Below are 22,792 nucleotides of genomic sequence, written 5' to 3'. Positions count from 1 at the left end.
GGAGCTTGCTTTGGTTAACCAGCAGATGGCAGCAGAGTAAAGCGCACACCTGAATGAGCAATTAAACATGGAAACAAACATTTTGTGCTGACCTGACGCAAGTCAAATAGCACTACATTTTTATTTGTTGAAATCCCAATATGTACTTATTTAAAGTTTATTTTTTTCTAAAAAAAAAAAGCTTTCCACTGGATGTTGAAACATGGATGTAGGGATTTTTTCTATTCAAGACCAGCATTGAGGTCATGAGGTGAGGCTGATGTTGGGTATTATGTGGCCTGATTTACAGGTGCCCATCCCAAAGGTGTTCAGGTTGTCTGGGTTTTTGAGAATCAATGTTTGTCCCGTCACATTAGAGACGGCATGGTTTGTATAGCGAGACTGTTCTCTTGTGATGCTTTACCAAACTCAAGAGTCGAATTCCAGAGATGTGCAGGAGAGACAGTGGTTTCATATTGAGCTTGTCTGTGTCTGAATGATTGGAGTTATTAAAACAAACAAACATTAAATACAGATAACAATAAATTCATTGTGCGATGTTAAGTGCGGCAGAGGTTTGCAGAATGTCCAGGCGGGTTTGATTCCCACAACTCAGCATTTTCACGTTTTAATGCTGTTGCTTTTAGGTGAATCAATATATCAGCGTGTTATTGACCAGCGGCCATGTTCTCATGTGGAGCATGTGAACTGCTTGAAGGAGTAAAACACCAACACAACATCAATAACTTTAACCCCTTAGTATATTCTATCATGTCTGCATATTATCCAATTATTTGTTTTTATTTGTTTAATATATATTAAAAAAAATGGGGCAGTAAACGATTAATCTTGATAAATCGCATCCAGAATAAATGTTTGTTCATAATTTTATGTACTTTATGTAAAGTTTATGTACCGTGCATATTAATTTTGTTTTATAGCCACAAAAGCATACACATACATTTAGGAAATATTTAGATGTATTCATTTATATTTATTTACTTATAATTTATTTAAAATTAATAAAAGTAATAGTTTATTCTTTTTAATATTTTTCTTATACAAGTATATATGCATGTATGTTTGTGTTTATAAACACTAAATTTATATGCACAATACACAGACATACAGTATGTTATGGCAACACAAACTTTTATTTTGGATGCGATTAATCCCGATTAATTGTTAAACTAAAAATATGTCCATTTTTATAGGGTTGATTTTTATTGCTTGATTCCAAGTTAAATTATTTAATCATCTACATGTTGCATGAATATCATATATAAATAAAAATATTGTTTTGAATAATTTAACGCATATTAATTTCAGTTTCATTCAATTTTATTTTATATAGCACTTTTTGCAGTTTTGCATTGTTGCAAAGCAGCTTTACATACAATTATAGGCCGTTGTTACTGTACTAAAGAAATATAAAATATATAAATAAATGACACAATATGGTATTCTAAAACATGGTGATATTGCAGTTTTTCTTTATACGATGGATGAAACTGAAATAAATACTTAAAGATCATTGTCTCAACAATTTAGTAGTTTATTTTAAGTTCTTTTTTATCTTTATTGCACAGCTTTGTTACAACTATTAAAAACTGTACATAATAATATAATAATCTTAAAGCAACATTCTGTCAGCTAACAACTAATTGTGCTGTAAAACAAATCAGAAAACAGAATGTCTGAATTTGCTATCTTTAAACCAGCATCATACATTTGCATCATATCAGCCGTTCTGTAATCTAGATATCACATTGGGCCAATAAGACCACGTCTTTGTCTGCCAGATTGACAATAAACCAGATAGTATATCAGGATAAAAGAATAGTTATTATCTTTGTGTTTGTTTTTGTCTTTGTTTTTGTGTTCTTGCATCTGTCTGTGTGGTCCATTAGAGAGACAGTAGCCCTGCTCATCCCGTAACTGCCCCGCCCTGCCTCTGCACCAGGGCTGCTCCCCATCTACCTGTTAGACTGCGGCATCAATGGCCTATCCTTGACAACCGGTACCGCGGTAACCCGAGTCTCCTCCTCCACTTCCTCCCAGTCCGGACACCAGAACGCACACAGCGAGGGCACACTGGCTCAGCACTTTTGCGTATGTGTGCTCAAGGCTGGTGCGTGCGTGTGCACGTGGCCACGTGTGAAATATTGATGAGGACACAGCCTCAGTCTGTCCTGCCGGGCCGTCCTGAGAGTGTGTAAGAGTGTGTCGGGTGTGTTTGTCAGCAGTGATGGGAGACAGGAGCGTTGTGCAGCCGCAGAAACAGCCTCCTTACGATGGACTGTGCAACTACGCCCAAAAAATTACTTCCTGCTTCGGGCTGGATGGTAAGCGAGGGCTCGGGCTGCGAGAGATGTGTATTGTTGTCTTCTGGCGTTTGATTTATGTGTGTATCTCTGGAAGGAGCGTATTTTCTTTGTGCCCGTCTTTGATCTGCATGCGTGTGTCATTGTGTTCCTTTGTGAGGGAGTTGGCTCTTGTTTCGGCACTGGAACTGATCCTGCATCAGTGGTGTGGGGTGAATCGGGGTAATTTGCTTTGCAGCAGAGAGCTTTCTTAGTGTGGCGTGTGTGTTTGTGCTAAGCCAATATTAATGTATGCTTCACTTCACAGAGGAATATACTGTATGCATCACTCCATCAGTGGAAAAAACGGGGAATTGAAATGAAAATGTGTTCAACAAAAAGATGAATGTACAGAAGCTGGTGTGGAATGGATATTTTGTCCGAATTATCATTTACTTAATCATCATGTTCGTCTTGTTGTCCAGTGGAGAATACCTTAAAACGGAGAGATAAAACTTCTGACGTGTTGTTCAAAACATCTATGTGACTGTTCTGTGGAACACAAAAGAAGATATTTTTCGAAATTTGTCAATGAAAGTTAGTGAGGTCCAGAGTTGTTTGATTATACATGTTCTTCAAAATATCATCTTTTGTGTTCTGCAGAGAAAAAGTCTTACAGGTTTAGTATGACATGAGGGTCAGTTTCATTTTTGGGTGAACTATCCCTTTAAGAAGACAAAGTATGTTTAATATTAAAAACAATATTAAGTTTTTAGAGACTATGTTAAAGGATATCTCGTTGGCAAACATTTTTTTTTTTTTTGAGAATGATTTTTCAGAATTTTTGTTTAAAACTAGTTGGAGTAAAAAATAACTCTTAAAAATGTTTTTGTTATGCAGTATTTTATTTAAGTCGTGGTTAGATTTAGTTTTACTGGAAAAGAAGGTAAAAATACTGGTTAAAGTGGCCATATCTCAGACAGTTTCTGCATATCTCATGTTAACCTTGAGTCCTTACAGAATAGTATCGCACCCTTCAAATATCTGTAGAGTTTTTAATTTGATCACATTTATAAAAAACTAAAGCACGTGCGCACCCATTGCCAACAAAACACAGAAATATGACTCAGTTTCACTTTCCGTGTGCGGTTCATGTCCGGCATCTTTTAGCGCTGGGACTGCGCCATCTATCAGTTTCAAACCATCTCCAAATCCAGCGATATATCCACCGTTTATATAACATCCATCACTGAAATGCTGTGAACAAACAAACACACCTCAACTTCTCTCACTATAGCAAGAGTAACGAGTTGCAGCTGCAGGCCCACAGCGCAGCCAATCTTGACGCAGCGCAGCCAATCCTGATTGGTTGATGCGTGGGCAGGCTATTTCTTTCGCCTTGCCATGGGCGTGGTATTCTGGGAGAATTGCCCAATAAGGGACTAAGAAAAGTTGTTACGAAACGGATTTTCATGTTCGAAAAAAACTTTCCGAAACCTGTACGAACGCTGGGGGAGTGAATGGAGCACAGAAATACTACACCATACGTCTAACTCGTTTTTTGTCAAACATGAGAAGACAGCACGTTTAACATGGTAAAGAAGTCAGAATGCATGAAACACCGTTGCATGCCTCCTTTAAGAAATAGGTTTGTATGCAATTTTTGGATACCTCATTGGCCAACAGTTTCTTCTGGCAAATAGTTTTTTCTTCTATTCTTTCCTAAAACAGACATTTTTTGTTGAGTAAAAAAAGTTTTAGATATGCAATATTGTATTTTAGTTGTGGTTAGATGTTTTCACTAAACCGTCCAAAAATACTGGATATGAAATGAATGTAGGGTTGAATATTTATTTTAGTTTAAAACATGAAATGGACACATCAGTTCATTGTTCTGTCATATGATTTAAAAACAGTGTTAATCACAGCAAATGCTGATCTCAGATCAGTAGATCAATGGCTTCAGTTCTTAAGAGCGTTATCGATCTTCAGTCGGTTTTGCTGTTGTGCCATATTCATTTCAAGATCTTATTTAAGATGTTCCGTAGCGCCTAAGTCAGCGCATTTTCTGGTATTTGATTTAGTTGCCGTTGAGCACAAAAATCAGAAGTTAAGATAACATGAGGATTATACCCCATCTCTGGTTAAAATCCATGTCAACCTGTCCCAGCATGTGGTTGTGTGGACAGTGCTCCAGACTTCGTGTCCCGGCTCGGTGTCCTTTCCCGTTCCTCTCTCCTTTCAATCACTTCCTTTCTCTCTCAACTATCCTCTAATTAATAAAACAAAAGGCAAAGAGCCTCAAAAATATTTTTAAATTGTTAACCTAACTTTTGAATAAAACACTGTCCATTGAAAAAGCCACACTGGTCAACCACTACTTCGTATAACCCTCACTTGTACATAAGAGAGAGAGAGAGAGAGAGAGAGAGAGCATATTATCTATTATTAATCAAACTCTAAATCACAGATTACGAACCACGGTGGTGGCTTTAGAAATGCAAGTACATTTGCAGGATTTAAAATGGCCTTTTCTCTTCACTTGTCAAGGAATAATATGCACATGTGACTTCTGGCACCATAGACTGTCTCGGACCTTCCATTTCCCTGCCTCCCTTACCTTCAAAATCTAATCTTCAGTCTGCATGTACATGCTTTTGCCAGTTTAAAGATTACACGCATAAACACGAAGACTCATGATATAGTTCATATTTCCTGTAATCCTCCTCAGGCTGTTATAAAATCTGTCTAATGTCAGCATCTGCTGTGTGTCTGATAGGTATAAACTGCGGAGCCGTGGGCTCTCTGATGGAAAATAGACCCTTCACAGGGTTTATAACAGCAGCTCACGTCTGTTTAATGTGATTCTGAACAATCTGTTATCATTAGGTGAATGGTTTTAGTCAGTGAATGACACTAGCTCGAGACTGTGAAGTGTTTTTTAGGGCTAATGGTGGTTTGTAATAGTTAATGGTGAAAATGGAAAATATTCAATAAACGTTCAAGCTTTGGCTGAAATGTTTTAAACGAAACGTTTTACTGTTACTATTGCATTGCATAAAATATCATATGCCTAATTGTAAATATTGTGTTACATAATTCTATTTTAGAGGCGATTCTTAATACCCTGAACTATCAGCCAGGAGCAAACTGGACACATTTAGACTGATTATTTTTAGGGGGGTGGATGTAAAAGTGTTGCTGATGTTGTGATGGTTTGGTCCCTGGTTTCATCCTCACAGGACATTTCTAGCGTCAATGTGTAGCATAGAGCTTTGAATCTTTACATATTGATTCAATTGCGATTCAGATAGTCATGATTTGATGCATCTTGTCCTTTAAATTGTAATTTATTATTAATAATACAAAAGCTCATTCAGATTTAAATTCATTAGGGCTGCACAAGGATGAGTCACGACTAATCGAAAGCAAAATAAAAGTTTTTGTTTATATAATATATATGTGTGTACTGTGTATAATAATTATGAATACACAACATGCATGTATATATTTAAGAAATATTTACGTGCATATATAATATATTTATGTGTATATACATTTTTATATTTATATATAATTTACATTATATACTGTGTATATATATATATATATATATATATATATATATATACACAGTATATATGTATATAAATATTTAATATATAAATATATATTTTTCTTAAAATTATACATGCATGTGTGTGTATTTATATATACATAATTAATAATGCACAGTACACACATATACAGTATATTATGTAAACAAAAACTTTTATTTTGCTTAAGATTAGTCGCGACCAATTGTTGTGCCGCCCTAAAATGTATGTTAAAAGGTGGTGATCAGAGTATCTCTCTCTTCAATTTCTATTAGACTCACAGTTTTACTGTATTTACCGTATTTTGTTACTAAAATAGGAATATTTGTTACATTAGATCTCTCTTAGCTTTCCCTTGACTGAATAAGAAAATCTCGAGATTAAAAAGAAATTTGTTAGATTATTACTGATCTAAATCTTCTTATACGTATGTTGTAGGCAAAATATTACTCTCGGCTAATCTTAGCAAGGAAACCTGTTCTAAGTGCATTACGGTTAAACTGTATTTATAGCAACAGACAGATTTAAGGAGTACGAACAAGGACATGGTAATTGTCTCACAGATGCCCATTCTTGTTTCGGAGTATTTTTAGTCGTGTTGTTAAACATTTCTCACCAAGCTTGTATCATCATCTATCTCCATCCATAAGTAGACGTCAGGGTTAATCCTCTTACCAGGAGGAAAGGAGCTCATCGAGTCTTCTTTTTGATTTCCACTATCGCACGGGGTTCATCTGTGGTCATCACCTGAAGCATTCCGGGCCTTGAACGAATGTCTCTGAAAAATTCACTCTCCTAAAAGAGGAGGAGATGCTTTCAACCTGGCAACCTCACCATTGGTTCTAAGGACAAGTGAGCATTTGGTTGCAGATTAAAGATTTGTTCGTCAGAAGATCAAAGGTTCTCACACCTGCCGGTACCTGTGCGATCTTGGATTTTAAGTTAGTGGCAAGTTGGTGCAGTTCATTAGGTGTGGACCCCAGCCATGCCCTCTCTGAACAGCCTGGGGAAACTCTGCGGTTCGGGACGCAGTCAGCAGGTGGACCGCAGTCGCATCAACCGCAGGAACTCCATCAAGCGCATGTCTATTATAGAGGATGGCCATGTGGCGGAAGTTCTGTACCTCATCCCCAAACAGTCGGTGAAGAAACAGCTGCCGTTCATCAATCCTGATGACTTCTACCTGACCGAGAGCCTGACAGCGGGTATGGAGGCCGGTGGAGGGTTATATTTTCAATCTGTGGCTAAATTCGGTCCTGGACGAACCAATGTTCTTTGCAGCCGAATACACACATCTTCACGCCATAATGTGGTTAATGGATTGGATTACATTTGGGTGTGCTCCAGGTCTGAATTTAAGACCTGTTGTCAGTTTAAACTGTACTTTTTAAAGAATCTTAGTACATTCTTTAGTTGTCTGTTTCTCTAAAGGAGGTCTCTAAAATGATCCTGAAGTTGATATTTGTTAATTGTGCTCATACGTATAATATCATATGTGTCATATTGTGATATGCACATAATGTATAGACGGCTTCTAAAATTGAAACGTCTTTGTATATGTCAAACGCATCTTCTAAATCTAGTCTCTATAGAATATGAGGTTGGTTTTGTTTGATTTTACAATATTAATGTTCATTAATGTCGTGTACCTGCCCCGAGTTGTGCATTACTGTGTCATTACGTTATTTTAGGTATTTATATACATGGTCAGCTTTGATGGTAATTAAATCCAGCTATATAGGAAGCTCAAATTATTTTACTTACGAATAGGAAAACAGGTCTTTAATGGATAAATAACACTTTTTATTCGGTATGAATAAAATGGATGTGTATGAAGAGTTCATTTGCAATAACAGATAACTGCGTTTTTTATTGTGTGTTAGTTAGCTGTATTTTTGAGTTATTATTACTTAATCGAAACAACCCAAATGCAGTTTGGTTTATATACTTGTAATGCACAATAAAAAAACATGCTATCTGTTTTTGCAAATGAGCTCTTCATATTAATGAACTCGTGTGAGTGTGTGTGTGTTTTAAAAATTAAAAAATTGAGAAAATGAGTTTAGGTTGATTTATCATCTTATATAAGTGTAAACTTTTAAAAGAGATGCTTCAGGCTTTACTGTAGTATTACATAGATCCAGGAGACAAATCCAGCATGTTTGATCGCCTCCATCTACAGTCTGTTTACTTGGACATGGTCTTCAGATTATCTGGGATTTGCTTGTGAACTCCTGATAATCCCAGAAGGGGTTTGTCGAAATGAAACGTTATTTGGTTTTAGTGCTGAAGGACATTTTTGACATGTGTTCCAATTGTTCATAAAGATATCTCTACCACGTTGACAGGTGCATATATGTCTCAGTGGTTTTGTGTCCATACAAGGGAAGTCAATGGGGTTGTGTTGTTTGGCTACCAACATTCTTCAAAATATCTTCTTCTGTGTTCTGCAGAGTCATGCAAAGTCATGCATGTTTGGAATGACATGAGGATAAACAAATTAATTTTCCTTATCGGATGAAGTAGCAGATTTAGGTTTTCTTTGGGGGTGGGGGGCTCTTGCATTTCAACTAGAGCTCCACCAGAATTTATTTTTCAGAATTTATAAGCAAACACGAGTTAGGTTACATTTGTTGATTCAACTCAACATCCTATAGCATTCATTTCTGTTTAGCTGTTTTTGAATGCAACAACATGTGTCGTGTGGATGGCCTGTAATAGCACATTGAAGGATTTATTTACAAATTTCATTTCCCCAACCTTGCATTGATTCCAGTATAGATCCACCTGTCCAATCAGAGGAGTTGATTTGCCAACCAATACAGCTTTTACAGGGTTATCTGAGAAGGGCAGGACAAATCAATGGAGGAGCACTTATGTAAATAATGAGTCATAATTATTTGAGTCTGGAGTATTCTGTATGTTTCACAGTGACTCAAATGAGTTTTTAATGGAGAAGTGTGACGCAGGTCAAGGGACCCTGACTGCTGACCCATAGGGCTTTAGATACATATCCTGTAGTGTTGATCCCTAAAGTTGCCATTTTTTGTGGGTCTTACAGATGATAATATGATTTCTGTATGATTTAATTGTATTAAATTAATTTAAAACTACTCGACAGTTATTGATTCTTTGCGGAGGTCTACCGGAAGTTAAGTTTGGGCCCCATAAGGTTTGTTTATGCAGTTGACGCTGAAACAGTCTATACTATATTTTTGTTGTGTACTGTTTAAGATACAGAAATTATTCATCTGCAAGTATAATACTGTAATGGCTCACATTGAATATAATGATCAAAATATATTGCGTTTCATATTATCCTAAAACATCATGTTATTTTATTGAACACCACTTTTTAATATATGCACTTGACAGATGCTTGAATCTAAAGAAATTTAGAGTGCATTCATTCAAGTGAATTAAACCCATCGTTTTGGCATTGTGAGCGTCATGTTCTCCCATTTGAGCTATAGAAACACAATATAACTTCAATATACAGTACTTACGGATTAGGGTGTCTGTTGTTGACCTCTCTGGGTGTGATGCGTCCCAGGGTCAAGCTATCATCTTAGTTTCACTCTCGTGTTACTTCAGGTCTAGTCTTCACCTCAGACCGCACACAGTCTCTTGGCACAAGATGGCTGTAAATGCTAGTTCTAATCTGATTGGATGGAACTACTTTACTTCCAGGGGTTTAGTTTGGCAGCCATGATGTCTGTCTGGAAACAGTTGTGTTTATAAAGTACAGGGTTGGTAGATTGAGGAAGAATTACTGGATTTGACGAGATCTAAGGAGCATTGCATTTTTCAAGGATGTTTGGAGTTTTGTTCGAGGTTCATCAAGTAAACCGGAAATTGACAAACAGAACTGTATTTTCGTCTTATGTCTGTGGAATTTGATCACAAAGTCAGGATGCATTTCTGCAATTTGTTTTCTGTACCGCCTCTCATGGCCCAATGCTTCTGTGCAATTTAAAAAATCTGTAATTTTACAGATTTTTAGTTATTTTTTTTGTTTACAGATTTTTCACGTATAAAGCCAAAAATAGTGCTATTTACGAACTTTTACTTTTTTTTTACAGATTTTCACATATTTTTGAAACCGTCAAATTACAAAAAAGACTACAAATTTACAATAAAAAAAAGAAAAGCGTTTAATTTACGAGGACAACTATTATTTTACGGTATATTTCTGTTGCCCCCAGCTGCCAGAAAATTTCCGTTTTACAGGGTTTTTTTTTTACAGCGAATGTTATTTTCAATGCCAGTCTGGCTTCTCTCATGACGTGTCTGATCTGGATTCCTCAGGTGAAATGGACATTTGGTTATTTTAGCACCACATATGATGAGCACATGTCTTTGTAGTTTGTAACTTGGCCTATTCAGTATTTTAGCAACTGGGAATTGCAGTTTTTAGATCATTTCTGACTTCAGTTTTGCTTTGTTGTTGTCTTTATACAGTGAGAACTTGAAAGATTTTAATCGAATTAAAAAAATCTTGGATACTATAAAAATTGGGAAATGAGCCAATAACACTAATATTTAATATTATTATTCATATTTCATTTTTTAAATAGGCTTTTCATAGACATCATCAGACATTTTCATTTAATAATAATAATTATCATTATAATCAGGCGATATCTCCATACACCTTGACTTTCACTCAGAGAGGCTTTCTTACCCAAGTGCACAATGGCTTTGTTTCAAAACCTTGTTAGCTGCCTACCTTGGGAGTACTGTAGGCTCCTGTGGGCTCCAGCAAACCCCCAGAAACTCTAGCAATTAACCCCGGGCTGTGAGTTTTGCACGAGTGGACACCTCTGATGTTTGTTTTAGAAACTGTACCATCAATGTTTGAGTTTTTGTCACAGGCTTCAGAGTGCAGGGGAAGATGGGAGAATCCACAGAGAGATTGGAGAGAAAGGGGGATGGGACCAGCGGGGTGGGGGTGAGTCTGGGGTGGTACAGGAGGAGGAGACAGTGATTCAGGGGAGCAGGCACACGCCGGACTGTTTCTGTCATCACAGGAGCTCTCATATATGATATCCGGTTTCTTCGGACTTATTCACTGGATTTAACGTCCGCCTTTTTGAATGCAGCGGCTCTCGGCTCACTGGATACGACATCAGTGGTGATTGTTTGGTGATTCATCCTCATTTATCACTAATGGTCATGGTCAAGAAGAAAGGTAATTGATTACGTGTTGTAGTCAAAGTTATTGACTCATGTTTATTGAATCTTCCTTAGATCTGTGTGTGGTCACGTTTAACACTTTTAAGAGTAAATTTTATATCTTTGTTATATATATATATACTGTATATATATATATATATGAACAAGTGCATCATAACATTGTGTTGTTTTTACTTTAAATACAGAAGTCTTGCTTCCCACAATGTACAGAGAGAGCGAATTAAACGAAAGGTTTGTTCAGTACATGCTGCACTGACTTGACTCCCGGAAAGCCTTCTGTGTTTTATCTGCAGAGATGCTGGTTTGATCTGATATTTTCTCTATGCTGTTAGACAGGAGAATATATTCTCAGTGTTTGGATTCAGTCACTGTGTGTGATGTATGTGGTTTGTTATGTAATAGAGATAAACCTAAACATCCGTTTGCTGCGCTCTTACCTCTCAGGTCCACCGGTTACAGATTAAGTCGGGTTAAAGCCACGTCTCCTGGTAATGTTGTTGTTTCGACCGTCTTGCAGTTTTAAATGGGATGCAAACCCGTGAGGTAGACACGGGAAGCCCGCAGCCGTGACCATAGCAACGCTGGAAGGAAGGTAGAGTCCATTGTTGGGGCTCATCTGCAGTGGCCTCCTTCAAGTTAAGTGTTTTGTTAAGCATCTCGTTCCCGCTGCAGTAGCTTTTCAAAGATACAGAGTTCATTCTCGCACTGTAGTGAATGTAAAGGGGGCATTTATTAGGGTCTTTGTCTACTATGGACAAAAGACTACTGGATGAATGTTTAGGCACATTACTTTTCATAAATTTGAATGGCCTTACATTTGACAAACATTTGGGTGGAGTTAAAAAACAGCGGTGCATGGTATGTAATGGAAAGGTGGGTGTGTCACAATATCCTTATAAACTATTTAACATTGTGGATTTGAGCATATGGTTCGCTTTGTCTGCTTTACTTGATTTGTACATTAAAGCAGCCTTTTACTTTTTTAACCAAATGAAATGCCAAAATAAAGGCCAAAGAGTGAATGCATTAAGTGATAAGTTCAGTGGGAGAAATGTCAATCAAACTTTGTTTTTTGTTTTGTTGTGTTGTGTTGTGTTGTGTTGTGTTGTGTTGTGTTTGTTTTGTTATTTCGTTACGTTACGTTACATTACATAACAACGTTTGGTTATTTTGGTTGTTTTGTTACGTTTTGTTTTATTTTGTTTTGTTTTGTTTATTCATTTTATTATTTTGTGCAGTATCATTTGTTTATGCCTTTTATGTTTATTCGTATTAGTGTATTGTGTTGTTAAGTTTAGGAGGCAGTGTATACAGTAGTAAAGGAGCTCAGTAGGCTGTCGACCAGCGTCGCCCTGGTCTCAGTGATGTAATACTTGGCTCTGAAAGCTAGAGGTCAACCGTTCTGACCGACTCGCTTAATCTTGTTGTGACACTTCAGGACTTAATCAGCATAAATGAGTGCTTGTTTAGAGAAAGTGTCTGCAAAAGAGGTTTGAAATCAATCAAAAGAGGCTTCAGCAACAATCATAAAGTTATATGTTTCTGTATATTGAAGTCATACATACAGTGAAATGTGAATGAGATGAGAAGTGGATTTAAAGGGATAGTTCACCCAAAAATGTAAACGATTTCATCATTTACTCAACCTTATGTCATTCCAAACCTGCATGACTTTATTCTGCAGAACACAAAAGAAGATATTTTGAAAAATGTTGACAACCAAACACTGGCCCCCATTGACTTTCATTGAATGGATACTAAATCACTGAGGTATTTCTTAAAATATCTTCTTTTGTGTTCCACATAAGATGCATATAACGATTTTCAACAACATGAAGATGAATAAATGAGACAAAAAAGTATTTTTGGGTGAACTATCCCTTTAAGACACTGTCACAACTATTGTAGACCAGAGAGAGAACTGGGTTCTTTTCAGTCTGTTCACTTTTAGCTCAAAGCTTCTTTGATTCAAGTTGGAACATTTTTGAATGCAACTTGTTCTTTTGGCATGAGAGTGTGTACAAAACCTCAGTTTGGAGGAAAGTTAGTGTTTTTCACACCTTTTGCTTAAACGTGAGAGCTGATTGTAAAGTTATTTTACGCGTTTAATGTCCAAGCAGCGGTATGATTTCAAATGTTTACCCTACTGTACATGAGTCGGCAGCTTTAATGGCCTTTGAACAATGAGAGCTTTGTTATTCATCCCTGTGAATCCATCCTGCTGTGAGACCAGAAAGAAGCAAAACTGTATTGAGTGTCTGTCTGTTCTGCAGGATGATCATATCCCGACCTGCGGTAAACAGTTTACTGTCCATGAGAATGAGAAAAGATGTGTTTTTTACCTTCTATCTTTATTTATGTTATTTGGTATTCTATTCTTATAAAATGCAGAAATTACTAATTTCAGACTTAAGAAAATGTCACATTGTTTTTAATTATACAAGAGAGCACATCATTTATTTGGGTTGGTTTTGATATTCTTTTCTAAATGCCACATGATGATGTTGAATGTGGAGGATAGTGATGCTTTAGTTCTGGATCTGCTCTGATCTGTCTTTAGTGCTTTGTTTTGGCTGGGACGGGACGGGACGGGGGAGTGAAGGGTGGAGTGAGTGTGGAAACGGGGCAGGGAAGAGAGTCTTCTCATTAATATTTATGAATGTCAGCTTTAAAGAAGTCTGCACCCCATGAGGCACGTATAATCCAATACACACACAACACATGCAGACAGTCATTCCTGTGATGGTGACTCAAGAACGCAGGGATTACACTGGCTGTGTTTGATATTCAACACTCCGGGACAGAATGATGTATTCCTACTGTAGTAGGCTTGACATAGTTGAAAAGTGACAGTGATGGATTGGGATCGAGCGGCAACCATCCGGCTCTCTCTCGTGAAACCAACACGGAAGTGATTTAAACTGCAATTCATTGACTGGCCGCTGGAGACTGGCTCCAAAACAGAGCAGAATCTCATTGAGCCCCGTGTTAAAATGCCCAACTTTACAGCAGAAAAAAACATGTTTACAGCCTGCTACAAAAATTATTTTCCTCTATATAGCTAATTTTGCCCTTCATGACAACTGTGAAGGCGTGGATTTTTTTCTATAACTCATCCGTTTAAATCCAGTACCTCAGAGATGGTTCATAGAATAAAACCTGAAAATATTTAGAGGTTTTGTTAACCACAGACCTTATTTCAGGCGATTTACCAAAAGCCCATTAAAAGAACCCATAGACTTTGGGGCGATGGAACCGGAAGTCCTAAAATGCTTACTCACTTCCGGGGTTTGCATACAAAAATACGTAATCTCTGAGGTACACAATTATATTAAGCACAATTAAGGGCGTGTCCACTTAAGTGACAGCTCCACCCACGTCCCGCTTTTCTCTCCATTTTCGGGAGTGGCGCTCTATGACGTGCCACCAAGATGGCGACCGCAGGCTCCGCCCACTTTCAGCTTCAGAATTGCTCTTCACAAACCTACGGGTGCATCACAGACGCTATACGTCCATGTTTTATACAGTCTATGGTTGGGATGAAGAACATTTCTCGTTATATCACAGTGATGCCAATCACACAGAGAATTGGAAAGGGGAGAATTTTTGGGTGTACTGTTTCTTTAATTCACCTGCTCTCACATCCATTAAGCACATTGTAAATACTTCTTATAAAGTCTCAGAGGTGAAGCCAAATGTACATCAATAAAAGGAAGAGGTGTGTGTGTAACGGAGGCCAGCGAGAGAAGCTGTGCGAGTAAACCTCACTCCCCGACCTCAGAGGTGCTCTAGCAACAGACACTAGAGGCACTTTAGCCTCCTCGTTAGAGCGCCCGTCTCCCATGCCGGACCGATGCTGGTTCAAAGCCCGGTAAGGGCGAGTAGGACCAGTTACATGTTACATCCTGCTTTAAAACTCAGAGAAATACAAATTTTCATACAAATGTTCTTGGTGCCTTAATGTTAATCTGGTTTGTAGACATCTGATCTGTGGTGATATTTCTAAAAAGGGGACATAAAGGTACAGTGTCTGGGGTATCCCAAAGGGATTCTTTTGGTTTTCTGTGTTGCGGATTTGTGCTGAATTGATTTAAACAAGGTCATCAAACTTAACTTTCTTTCTGTTCACTATACAGTGGCCCACACACAAGAAACTCACCATCAGACGGAGAAGCCTTTAATACGGTGTGCTAAATGTGGAGATGTGTGTAAAGGAGAGGTGCTACGAGTGCAGGCCAAACATTTCCACATCAAGTGCTTCACATGCAAAGGTGAGCAAATAAATATTGGTCATGTTTGTTTATAAACCATGTGCCATGAAGCCCATTATACTATTATGCTCCTATAAATTATATACATTTTTTATTATAAAAATGGCATGCATTATATTTGAAATATTGGAGAACATTGAAGAATTATAAGTAATAAGAGAATTATTATTATAATGATACAGGCTAACTTTAATGCTAAATATAATTTTACCAGCTGTGTTGCTTACTTTAAAATCAGTCTGGTGGAATTCTTTTTCCTATAAACGTTTATGAAGCCGCATGTTCAAAACCTCTCATGACTCATCTTTTCTGCTGGGCTTCAGGTTGACTGTGAGGTTGTTAAGGTTGTTAAAGATGAGTTCCAGCTTGACCTATTTAGCTTGTGTTTCTTACAATCAAGAGCTAAAATTAATCTTAAAATGAAACCCCTCTTGCTTGTATTTGTTGCGTGTCTATAGGGGCAGGTGAGGATACCAACAACAAGCGGGTCACTGTTTAACTCACTGGGTATTTGACATGAAGGGCCCTGTCATGCATTACACTCGGCACAATGCGACGACAGGCATGATGCAAGTGTTTCTTGCTAGTTTCAGCGCAGTTCCAGCGCCACATTGTTTAAATAGCAAATGCACTTCTCCGTTTGCCCCTGGTCTAAAAACGAGGTGCATTCATGCGCATTGTGGGCACGTTGCTTTTTTAAAGCAAATTGAAAACCAAAGTCAATCGCACAGTTTTTTTTATTTGTTTAAAAGACATTTTAATAATATGCTCCTATAGGCGGGTGTCAACGCACGTACACAGCAGAACACAAACCTGCCAAATATTGAAAATGAAAGGATGAACTCTGATTGGTTTAGTGCACGTTACTCCCAAAACACACACACGACTCATTAAGAGAGTAGGTACAACCCTTTTGGACCATGCGGCTGGCGTGCCGACCATTTTTCGCGTCTTTAAACTACCAAAAGTGGATTTGGACACACCCTAAGTGCACCTGCGCCATGCGCTTTAGACCATGCACTTAGATTGTTAAAATAGAGCGCGTTAAGTTTATATTTCATACGTTTCAGGTGTGGTGTGACATGCTGTAATTTATCTTAAAATATATTAAACCACATTGCAGCTGAGTATTCACTTCAACTAATAGCACAAAGCAAGCTCAATTCAGTTGACTGAGTTATACTGTAATAGGACTAACAAATAATTATATGGATTATACTTTAATAGGATCATATACGATAATAGTAGTTTATGTTAAGCATCTCTATGAGGTTTTTTGCATAGCTCAATCAGTTGACAAGGGTTTGATTCCCAGGAAATGCATGTACTATTAGTTTTTCTCAATTGCTTAAACACATTTCTTGAAATTATGGCTCCTTTTCTCAAAACACTAAACACAAATCCATAACCCTCAACATCTTATTTTCGGGTCAAAATGAAGCTCTCCGCTCAAAACCATTCAAACTTGCTGAAAAAACAAACTTTACCCCCACATGACAAACAAACCCTCAGAAACACTTACACTACAACATAGTCTTAGACACTGAGATCAATTCAAAACACTGTTACTACAAGCTCTTATTGATTCAAGAGTAATTTATTAATAAATAGAGCTGGCTTTATTACAATATACAACAGAAAACAGTGCAGATAGACATAATGCAACAATGAGATTTAGGAAAAAATTACACTACTGTTACTGTAAGTAATCTTAGATGAAAGTCGATAAAAGACAAGAAAAGTTTAAAAAAAACAAAGAACAATATAAACTGGGTATTTATCACAATACAGAATACAATTGCATAAATATATATACTGTATAAACATGGCATCCTATGCACCTATGCAGAGAAAGATATTTGGAAGAATGCTTATAACCAGACAGATTTTGCCCCCCATTGACTCCCATAGTAGGAAAACATACAATGGTGGTCAAAAGTGCCCCAGTTTGCTGTCCTACATTCTTCAAAATGTCTTCTTTTGTGTTCAACAGAACAAAAAATGATCAAGTAATTTTTCTCACAATGGTAGTCAATGTGGGGAAAATCTGTCTGGTTATAAGCATTCTTCCAAATATCTTTCTCTGTGTTCATCAGAACAAAGAAATGTGTACAGATTTGGAACAACTCGAAGGATGAGTAAATCACAGAATTTTCATTTTTGAGTTAAGTATCCCTTTAACTTCCAATTTAAACCCACCAAATCCATCTGCCTTTACTGGAACACTCAATATCACCCAGGCCATTTTGTCAATAACACTTGAGTCATGTGAAGAGGACTTAATAATACAAACCTATGCTAAGAAGTGAAACTCTTGACACTCTGAGATTTTATTCAATTAACCCTTCTCTCGATGTTCAAAACCATTGTGTTATCATTACTGTTTTATAATCTGAATGATAATCTAAACATGAATTGGCTTGGCATGTCTTGTGTTTTACTATTACAAACACCACTTAGGAATGTACTTAATGAATATTTCTCTCCTGTAATTCTTACTCGGATCTGAATGTCTTCTTTAAGAGAAAAATTACAACAGAATTATTTGTAACAGTTTCTTAATTTTAATGTTGTAAAATTGTAGCAGATATTACAAAAGAATTTGAACACAACCTTTGTCGACCTGAGCAGGTAATCATGTAAGAGCTACTGTAAGCACCCTTAAGGATGATATCACTCTTACGGTAACTGTGTAAGAATCCCACCTTATCCCATCATACCAGCGTAGTACTGCCAAAAAGATCAGTGTTCTGTTTATATACAGCCATGGAAAAAATTAAGAGACAATTTCAAAGACCCTTTTCAGTTATTCTCAATTTACTATTTATAAGTAGGTGTTTAGGTAAAATTATTATTTTTGTTTCATTCTGAGAACTACTAACAATATTTCTCCCAAATTTCAAATAAAAATATTGTTTCTATTTGCATTCATTTGCCGAAAAAGAAAACTGGAGAAACAGGTTAAAATAACAGAAAAGATGCTCTGTATTTTTTCACACCTCAAATACTGCAAACAAGTTCATATTCACTTTTAAGCAATACAACAGTAATATTTGTACATGTATTTAGTAAAAGTTCACAAATATTTTTTATTTGTAATAACCTTGATTCACATTGCTGTTGGATGACTTTGTCACTCCTGAGGTTTGACCACACACACACACACGCACACACACACACACACACACACACACACACACACACACACACACACACATTTTGTCCCCATACCGTAGGGTTTACCCTTCCCACATGCACACACACACACACACACGCACGCACGCACACACACACACACACACACGCACACACACAGGGTGGTTCATTTGGGGTGGTTGAAGTAGGAGTTTGGTTTAGTGTGCTGGAGTTTATTGTAGAGAGTCTTCACAGATGCTTCACGGATTTTCGACCGTCATAAAAAAAATTCTGAAAAAGAGAAAAGATTTTCTGCGTTTTTCGCATCCGTAGCAAGCATTTTGAGAGGCGTTTGACAGTTCAGAGACACTGTACAAACGAGCGCCAAATACGAAAAAACGCATACGCAATTTTTGGACTGTATGTGACAAGACCCTGAATGAATGTCCTAGAGCTGAATCATGAAGATAATGAATTCTTTTGTGTCTGGGTTGTTCAGAGATCAAAGTCAGTTTGTAGGAAATGTGTCGTAGGACATTGTTACCAAGTCGATTACTTATTCATTTATGCAGCAGACAAAATTATTCAGTGCTAATTTCGCATTTTCAAAAGAGAAACTCATGTGCATGCCATGTTGTATTTGTGTTGATGTTCCCTGAACTGACCGTGACATATGCTATGTCAAAACCAACAATAACATGTCCCTCTCCACACAAAGCATAAGGGTTCTGCCATGATCCTGCCACAAGACCAAGAAAGACATGACATGATGAGGCAGAATCATGACATTTTGAAGAATGTTGGTAACACAAAAACCGTTGGTCCCCATTGACTTACATTGTTTTTTTGTGTCCATACAATAGAAGTCAATGGGGACCAACGGTTTTTGGTTACCAGCACTGTTCAAGATTTCTTCTTTTGTGTCATACAAGAAAGTAAGTTATACAGATTTAAAATGACATGAGAGTGAATAAATGATGACAGATGTTTTTGGGTGAACTACCCCTTTAAGAGCTTAAAATGAAACACAATGGACACTAAATGTGGCTCAGAAAAGCTGTTGTTTCAGAGAGCTGAGATTAGACACCTCAAGGTTTCTGACCATTATGTTTTCTCCGGATCATTCTTGAGTCATTGTCCTCCACAAGGGTTTATATTTAACTCTTACTATTTCTAGTACATCAATAATGTTACATGATCCCGCTACAATGGCAAAAGTACAACAATTAAGATGTTATTTTCTATAGTCATTTGCAGTTATTGAGCTGTTTTGATTTACAGAATATACTATTTAAAACTATTTTTAGAAAGGACTAAAATGTGATGGTCAGTGTACATATCTATCCAGGACTGTGTAAGCTGATGGTTTTCTGTGTGTACACTCTTAAAAAAGGTGCTTCAAAAGGTTCTTCGATGCCATAGAAGAACCTTTTGGTTCCATAAAGAATCTTCAACATCTGAAGAAACTTTTTGTTTCACAAAAGGTTCTGCAAGGTGAAAAAAGGTTCTTTAGATTATAAGAAAGTAAGAAAGAGATGGTTCTTTTAGGAACCTTTAGCTGAATGGTTCTTTGTGGAACCAAAAATGGTTCTTCTATGGCATCGCTGTGAAGAACCTTTTAAGCACCTTTTTTTTAAAGTGTGTCAACATGTGAACCAATAAACCCATTTTGCGCCGACGTCACGCTTACATCACGTTTTTAGCTGGAGGCAAAACAAAGGGAAAACAGGAGGCGGCCAATTCAAACCAGCACAGATTCGGCTACATAATGAGTTTAAAATATCATCTTGTTGTGTTGTTTAGTGCCACACTCGACAGAATACAGTCTCCAATTTGATATTTTAACACATCCCTGCTGCCACTGCCAAACACAAACACTGACGACAGCTGTAGTTAAACACAATAAAACGAGCAGACTGAACAGAAACGATCATCAAAATGCTCGAGTTTCACTTCATAACACTTAAGATTAAAAACGACTGTCTTTTGTTGGTGTGGATTATGATTTGGGTATGCGTTTAAAAATATCTCACGTATGCCCAAATCAGAAACTGGGGAACAAGGTTATTTTTCACGTACCGTTACTTTTGAACGCATAGGATATGCTAGCTAACTTTGTTAGTTATACAACTAGCAGTTAACTATCGGCCAGAAACTAAACATAAAGGAAACTGTTCATCATCTCTTCTTCAGTCACAAGTGCATTAGTATAAAGGGAGAGGGAACAGTGAGAAGGCTCATGTTGTGTGTTGGGTTTGTGTCCAAGTAAATGCAAGTGCTAACGTTTGCCACTGTTAGTACACGCAGGCATCTATAGATGTATACGCTCTCAGTTTATCTTTACTATACACGCTTGGTTTCTCTGTCTGGTAGGTGTAGATGTCAGGCCACTTAACTGGAGGTAATCCTGTCAGTTCGTCTCTGGATCCAATGAGTGAGCACGTACAGGTCGGCCAGGTTCCTTGCGTTAAAGTTAACTTGTTCAAAAACAATCGGGGTCCTAGACTGTGAGTGACCTTACATGTTAAAATTCAACATGTCAAAAAGTAAGCAAACAAAACGTGCTACCTCGCATTAGTAATGCGGTCTGGGATCTTTCTGCCTCCACCTAAGCTCCGCCCACAAAAACGCGTCACTCGTTTACTAACAGAAAAGGCGTCTATAGATCAATGTATTTACTAGTTACATGTTATTTATATGTGTGAGCAACACATATACAGTAAGTACCCACCCCTGAATTTACTGAAAAGGTAAAGGTGTGTGTTGTTGTTGTAGTATGCGGCTGCGATCTGGCTCAGGGAGGTTTCTTCACGAAGAACGGAGAATACATGTGCACTCTAGACTATCAGCGCATCCATGGCACCCGCTGTAACATCTGCGGAGAGTTCGTGGAGGGGGAGGTGGTGACCGCGCTCGGAAAGACCTACCACCCAGCGTGCTTTGTGTGCACGATCTGCAAGTAAGAGCTCAAGGACACGCTGTCATTGACACCGTGGTTTACGGTACGTCCAGCACTGGGGGGAGTTTAAAGATGGTTGTTTATTTTATGACCCACAGGAGGCCATTCCCTGCTGGAGACAGAGTGACTTACAATGGCAAGGACTGTTTGTGTCAGTATTGTGCTCAGCCCACGTCTCCGGGCCCCTCCAAAGAAATCACAGGACCCAGCAGTGAGTCAAGCCACTCATACCTCTGAACTACTATAGATGGACATACGCCGTCTGAAAAGATTTGTGAAAAGCACATGACACTGATCAAGTTGATGTTATTGTTTTAAAGTTAATGGATTTTAATAGTGCCCAAATGTGTGATGTATGGAATACCTGCTGTCTCCAAGAGTTGTGATGGGAAAGTTTAATTCTTCTCCGTGTACTTCCGAGTATTGTTGTTTCGTCACATCAGTTTTTCGCACGTTTATCTGTTTTTGCTTTTGTGTGCGTGTTTTAGATTGTGCAGGCTGTGGCAGGGATATTAAGAACGGTCAGGCTCTGTTGGCTCTGGAGCGTCAGTGGCACTTGGGCTGTTTTAAATGTAAAGCTTGTGCCAAAGTACTGACTGGAGAGTACATCAGCAAGTAAGACACTCGCACACTTTCCAACGCACGCACACACACCCCAGCAGATACATTCAAAACATAAGAACCAAATCTTATCCTTCCACAAAAGCATGCACACAAACACATGCTTTGTTAAAACAGGGATGCATTTTTAGGGAATCACAGGCATATAAAGAATATTAAAGTTTTATTAAATTGTAAGACAGCATGACAGTCACTTACAATATGTGGATGACTGTTAAAATGCAACCCTAGACGGTAGCTGCTTATTTACAAAGTACAACTTGATTTGGAACAGATGCGACCCCTACTTAAAAAAACAATAGAAACCCAATAGAAACCATCACAGTAATTCTAATGATTTCCTATAAAATACCATTATGAACCATCCGCTTTTTCTATTAAAACCATTACAACATTTATTTTTGTAGTGTGTTTGATGGTTACTGGACTTTTTTACATTCCATTTCTAGATAAATTGCAGTAACCTTGATATTCTGTTATTGATACAACCAAACAGATTTGTGATAAAGTGGCGGAATATTTATTAATTATTATTGAAGTAATGAAATCTTAAATATTTTGCTGTAGTGGTCCAGTATATATTTCTCATTTGTTCTCATTTGTGTGCAGGGATGGCGCCCCCTACTGTGAGAGAGACTACCAGACACTGTTTGGAGTACAGTGTGAGGCATGCCAGCAGTTCATCACTGGTAAAGTGTTGGAGGTACAAAAACAAACAAACATGAGTTTACT

At 37.6% G+C, this 22,792-nt stretch overlaps 1 protein-coding gene across 2 annotated transcripts in view; it reads left to right on the top strand.

The window, feature by feature from the left end:
* Window positions 1-2,017: 2,017 nt before the first annotated feature.
* ablim1a (actin binding LIM protein 1a) overlaps window positions 2,018-22,792 on the top strand; it is a 37,612-nt gene continuing 16,837 nt past the window's right edge. Inside the window, exons 1-6 of one of the 2 annotated variants that reach the window (XR_008963479.1) lie at window positions 2,018-2,324; window positions 15,211-15,345; window positions 21,256-21,439; window positions 21,538-21,650; window positions 21,928-22,054; window positions 22,670-22,763. Coding sequence is in view for 1 of the 2 variants with exons in the window: in XM_057341289.1 (XP_057197272.1) it covers window positions 6,864-7,083; window positions 15,211-15,345; window positions 21,256-21,439; window positions 21,538-21,650; window positions 21,928-22,054; window positions 22,670-22,763 (873 nt within the window). In the remaining variant the exon portion in view is untranslated. Of the gene's footprint in view, window positions 2,325-6,854; window positions 7,084-15,210; window positions 15,346-21,255; window positions 21,440-21,537; window positions 21,651-21,927; window positions 22,055-22,669; window positions 22,764-22,792 lie in introns of those variants that run through there. The other variant, XM_057341289.1, reaches the window with a different exon arrangement.

The sequence above is a fragment of the Triplophysa rosa genome, linkage group LG9 (assembly GCF_024868665.1).
Source record: "Triplophysa rosa linkage group LG9, Trosa_1v2, whole genome shotgun sequence".
NCBI classification, from domain to species: domain Eukaryota; kingdom Metazoa; phylum Chordata; class Actinopteri; order Cypriniformes; family Nemacheilidae; genus Triplophysa; species Triplophysa rosa.
This window is presented reverse-complemented; position numbering and strand designations above follow the sequence as displayed.